At 37.6% G+C, this 5,808-nt stretch overlaps 1 protein-coding gene across 1 annotated transcript; it reads left to right on the top strand.

The window, feature by feature from the left end:
* The first annotated feature begins 3,177 nt into the window (after window positions 1-3,177).
* lsm6 (LSM6 homolog, U6 small nuclear RNA and mRNA degradation associated) lies at window positions 3,178-5,548 on the top strand. The gene is made up of 4 exons (XM_026260612.1): window positions 3,178-3,316; window positions 3,676-3,774; window positions 4,741-4,854; window positions 5,026-5,548. The coding sequence occupies exons 2-4, from the start codon at window positions 3,681-3,683 to the stop codon at window positions 5,058-5,060; spliced, it is 243 nt and encodes an 80-aa protein (XP_026116397.1). The 5' UTR covers window positions 3,178-3,316; window positions 3,676-3,680; the 3' UTR covers window positions 5,061-5,548.
* The last annotated feature ends 260 nt before the right edge of the window (window positions 5,549-5,808 follow it).

Here is a 5,808-nt window from a genome sequence, read left to right as displayed (position 1 = left end):
TTAGTAAAGAGTGATTAGTGTCACACTGAACATTTCTAAAAATAAAAAAAAAATCCTTTAAAATGCTCAGATGACGCACTTAACTGAAAAATTAAGTGTGGAATGTTGGACATCTTCGTTCATCTTTAGAACACAAATTAAGAATTTTTTTATGAAATCCAAGAGCTCTCTGACTCTGCATAGACAGCAATGCAACTGACATGTTCAAAGCCAGGAAAGGTTGTAAGGACATTGTTAAAATAGTCCATGTGACATCAGTGGTTCAACCTTAATTTTGTGAAGCTATAATACTTTTTGTGTGCAAAGAGAGCAAAATGAATGACTTTATTCAACATTTTCTTCTGTTTTGTGTAAGTTGATGCAGGAGCAAGCATTCTGAATTATAACCTGGATGCTCCTGCGCCTTGTTTACAAGCAGAGGAATGCACACAAGTGTCGTGATACTCTCGTTAACGCCCCTAGAAGACTGACATGGAAGAAAAGAAATTGTTGAAATTGTTTTGCTTTCTTTGTGCACAGAAAGTATTCTCTTAGCTTCATAACATTGTGGTTGAACCACTGATGACATTGGCTTTTTGACCAATGTCGTCATTTCCTTTCTTGGCCATAAAACTTTTAAGTTGTGTTGATGTCTATACAGGGTCAGAAAGCTCTCGGATTTCATCAAAAATATCTTAATTTGTGTTCTAAAGATTTTTGGAAGGGTGTGGAACAACGTGGGTGAGTAATTAATTTTCATTTTTGGCTGGAGTATCTCATTTAGAGCAATAAAGTATTAGTGTAGAACATGTTATTCAACAAAATGAGAACATTGGTTTTGCCAGGCACTGTATACCACACTCAAAATGGTGGAGCACACAGAGAATCAAGATGAGTCTCATTAGCGTTAATTAGCAATTAGCTGTTTAATTAGCAATTAGCACTTATACTGCACAGCACAGGCAGACATTGCTAATAGCTCACTGTGAACATTTGAGGACTCTAAATGACACATTTCCCAAATGTTCAAATTTGAAAAGCAAAAATTACTTTTCCTTTATATCCTCAAATGTTGTGAGATTATACCTTTAAAAGGACTGCAGATATATATCTATATATATATTTTTTTTTTCTAGAAAGATGATAGGATTGATCCAATGTCAGATATGTCTTAGCAAATACATCTAACAAATTCTTAAATCTCATACACTCGCTTCAGCTCGTTTCAAGTGCTGTATATAAGAATGCGAATATAAGGCGGCTCTCCTAAATCATTTCAGCTAGGTATTTGAGAAAGGTCTAGAGGCTGCAGCTAGTGCCTGGAATCGCATTGGATAACCTGGCCTGCAGTGGCTGCATGCACAGAAATATATATAGTGGGCATGAATCTGGGTGTTAGAAAAGGTGAGCAAGGTTCCACTGCTCATTTTTGATCAAGGCGACGCTCCCCCCCCATCATTTCCACACTATTACCCCCATGCAGTGCAGAGATTAGGGAGCGGGAAGGGGAGGAGAAAAACCTACACGCCGGCAGCCAATCTGGATTTCATTTGAAAACTCCCTTGAGGTTTTTCCATTATCCCCCCTCCATATCCGACTTGACCCTGTAGAGAAAGCCTTTGCCCGCAAAGGTCAGCCTAGTCTAGACTCTCCTCTCCTCACCCCTCCGTCCTCTACCTCTAGACAGCCTGCGGCAACTGAGGGATCCCCCTCCCCTCGCATCTGACACCCCTCAGCCTGACCCACCCCCCAACCCTGTTGAAGCTGCCTCTGTAATCTTTTCATTTTTCCTCCACTCCCTCTCAGGTCTTTGGGGGCTTAGAAAGGTGAGGCGGGTTGTACCAGTAAATCAACTGTGCCACTGTCCATCTGAGCTCAACAACGTTTTGAAGTAAGGCAGAAAACAGTCCCATCTGGCATCGCTGGGCAGCTATCACCACCACGTTACTGGTTTCGGAGTAGCTGTGAAGTTATTCCCAGGCTCTAGTGAGAGTAGATAGTCTGCGCTGAGTAAACCTGAAAGCTGTTTTGTCCCTAGCCAGTCAGAGCTATACAATTAATGCACATTCATGTCAACGTACATAATATCTAGATAAAAACTTTTGAAGGACAGGTCGGTAAGGTTAAAATGTCTTCTTTTGTGATGACAGAAACATTCTTCGTGCTTTGCCAAGCAACAGGCAAAACTGTGAATAAGAAAAGCTAATGAAATGCTTTCTATATCTCTGCTGCTTCATTGTGTTTTTATTTAGTATCACTTAACAAGCCAAGCCACTCATGCTTTTCCAGTAAAGTCAAGAATGTGCCATAGTGTGTGTGTGAGTGTGTCAAGTCTTTGTCATATCGCTCAAATCATTCTGTATATATTTACCACAGAACATGCAGGCATTGTGTGCTTCTACTAAGATATCTGTTAACCTGTTTGAATTTTTTTCCTTAAATGAATGATTGCCTTGACAGGAAAACACATTAGATCACATTTTCCCTCTTAACCCTCCTTTAGGACATGAACTCAGGCAACAAGGGAAAAAATACTCATTGAATATTCATTAACTTGTGCCTAGGTGTGAACACGGCTCTTAACCACACTTGTTTATGACTTAAGGACTTGTAGCGCTGACCTCAGTTTAACACGGCACCAGATACCAAATTAACCTCTAGCCTCCTCAGGGCTACCAATGCCCTGCTAACAAGCAAACTGTCTGGATGCGCCAGAAGTGCTTTATGATTCTGTCTCTCAGGTGCATGCCCTTCTCTGCCTGTGAACAAAAGACAGGTTTTTTCTTCCCCATCTTTCTTATCAGCTACTCAATATATACTTTTTTCTATGTTTTTAGTCACACCTCTCTACACAATTTATAGAGATTTCCCCATTTTTGTAACAGTATACCAAATTATTTTATAATATAATTATACAGTCTTTTATCTATCTATCTATCTATCTATCTATCTATCTATCTATCTATCTATCTATCTATCTATCTATCTATCTATCTATCTATCTATCTATCTATCTATCTATCTATCTATCTATCTATCTATCTATCTATCTATCTATCTATCTATCTATTCGTCATTCAGTAGCGCTCCAGTCTAGTTTCCTTCTAAAACAAAAGCGGAGCTTCTCTTTCTTTACTACCTTTGTCGTTTTGGCTCCTTTTCCCCTCCGCATTCTTTTGTAGAGGATTTGAGATAATGTTACCTTTGCGGCTCCCGTACGCTGGGTTTTTACCGACGCATCTGATTGGCTGCGCGGTGTAAACACCAAAAGCGCTTCAGTTCATTGGTCAACAGTCACTCAGCCGAAACGTGTGGCAAACGTTACTAAACGATAGAGGTGAGTTACTTCGTATTGTTCTTTAAATAAACGAGTGCGATTAAATAAGGTTAAATAAATTGCATTACTCTACCCTGCGACATGTATAACGAGTGTGTTTTGTCCTCCACTGGGTTGTAATGCTAACACGTTAAGCTAGCTGCTCATGCTAAATGTACAGCAGTTTAAAACATAGATCGACGGTTTCATTAAAATAATGTGTTTAGTATAACTAGTCAGTGAATGACAAAGTAGTCTAACGGCATTCATCACTTTATTGTGTTACAGTTATTTTTTGCTAACAAAAAAGCCTGGGCACATTTTCTTGCATCTGTGATTATATTAGCGATTTATAATCTTCAATTTCTCTCTATTTTCAGTAAAAATGAGTCTCCGGAAGCAGACACCAAGTGATTTCCTGAAGCAGATCATTGGGAGACCAGTGGTGGTAAAGCTGAACTCTGGTGTCGATTACAGAGGTAATGTTAAATGCAGAAGCATTAAATGAGATTTATAAACCAAAGTTGTAGATTTAGCTTAAAATTGGTAAATTACCTCATACAAGAATTAAAAAACCAAGAGACTTTAATCGTATTCAGAATTTTGGAAATAAGAAAATGCAGCTGTGTGGATGTTAATCTGGTAAACATGTCATACCAGCATAGTTTATTGTATGTTCTCACCATATTAAATATGACTGTGGATCTATCCTGTTCTTGATCTGAGCTTTCAGTTTGAATCCTCCCTTTACTAGCTGTACCAAACTCTTTTTAATTTTATTTTTTACATTTAAACCTCTTCTACAGTGGTTCTCTACCTTCTTGACTCCAAGGCAATCCATTGTTTAAAACAATATTCAAAGGCCCCATGATTTTTCCAGTTGCTTGAGATTTTTTTTATTACAAATTTACATTTGTATCATTTAAAAGTAATGTCAATATGTTAAAATATTTTTGAGCATAATTAGAATAATAATAATAATAATAATCCATTATAATACCGATAGTGTATGGTACCCATAAAAAAAATAAAATCTCCCATCCTCTTAGTTGAGAACCACTGCTCTAGAAAGTGTAGACTCAGCCCATGTTTTTGTCAAAGATTGCTATTCTGCACATAACTGTCATAATAGACACATGCCTGACTAGTCTAAAATGTTATATATTTTAGTCTCCCACTGTTGCTGCTATACATCCAGTGACAAAAATGTTAAACTTAAATTTATAAACATGTTCTGTCAAAATAACCTCAGGCTCCATGGAAAGGAATATTTCCCTGAGCTGCATCAACGCAGCTGGTGCATAACTGTGGGTGGACTATTTTACTTTCCCCACATCATAATGCAGAATAATGCACAATATAATATATAACTCAGATGAGAATACGTTTTCTAATACATGCAAAAAAAAAAATGAAATAAAGTCTAATTTGTATCTTGCCTTTAGGAGTCCTGGCTTGCCTTGATGGCTACATGAATATCGCTGTGGAACAGACTGAGGAATATGTCAATGGCCAGCTGAAGAACAAGTATGGAGACGCATTTCTCAGAGGAAACAATGGTATGTGTTGTCAGTGTGTGCTCTATCCCGAGTTGTTTTCATTGTGTTTTCAGCTAAAGCAAAGTAAAGTGTGTCGTTTCATAATCTGTCTGTGAGCATGTCATCAAACATTTGACTTTTAATAGATGTTTTGCATATAGCAATGTTCATTTTGTTTTCTTTGTCCTCTAGTGTTATACATCAGCACCCAGAAGAGGAAGATGTGAAGCCGTTTTGCTAGTTTCTTTATTCATTATTACATAAGTAAATTGTTTACCCTGGATATTTGTAATCCTTTGTTAGCTGACAATAATGTCCGATAAGTTTGTTTCATGTTTTTTAACACAAAATTTGGTGTTCTGCAGAGTGATGCAGTAAATTTGTTTTTCAACAGTAGATTGTGTTTTTGTGATTTTATCTGTTCCCGAGATGCTGTAAGAATATTTCAGTGGTCATCATTCAGTCATAAGGAACTGCTGATTAGCATTTTCAGATCTGGAGGTTCTTCAAGGCTCCTTTATCTACATATTTCATATTCACTGCTTAAATATATCTGCTTTTTCCACATCATTTAGTCTACTGTAGCCCTCTATTGCATGATAATGTCTTTGTTTTCAAATGAATCAATTGAACTGATCAGTGCTGGCTTCGCTTGCCCCTTTTCTAACCTTTCTGCCTAAATTAGGAGGCTCTAATAAATTTACAAATGATCCTGGCACAGTGACACTTCATTAGGCTAAGGTAAAATAAAGATACACATATGAGTACTCATTAGGTTCCAAATGAGCTGACTGGATGTGCTAGGGATTTATTTTCATGTGGGATCAGTGCTTGGACCATTCATTTATAAAAAATAAATTTCTCTGTGTATCCACATTTATGCTCTTTGCCCTCTTTTAGGAGACAAAAGGCTGCCAAGGTCGGCCCTGAAGGCAGGATGAAGGACACAGTATTGATTAAACCTTGTCGGTAACC

Source organism: Carassius auratus, unplaced genomic scaffold, assembly GCF_003368295.1.
Source record: "Carassius auratus strain Wakin unplaced genomic scaffold, ASM336829v1 scaf_tig00215565, whole genome shotgun sequence".
Lineage (NCBI taxonomy): Eukaryota > Metazoa > Chordata > Actinopteri > Cypriniformes > Cyprinidae > Carassius > Carassius auratus.
This window is presented reverse-complemented; position numbering and strand designations above follow the sequence as displayed.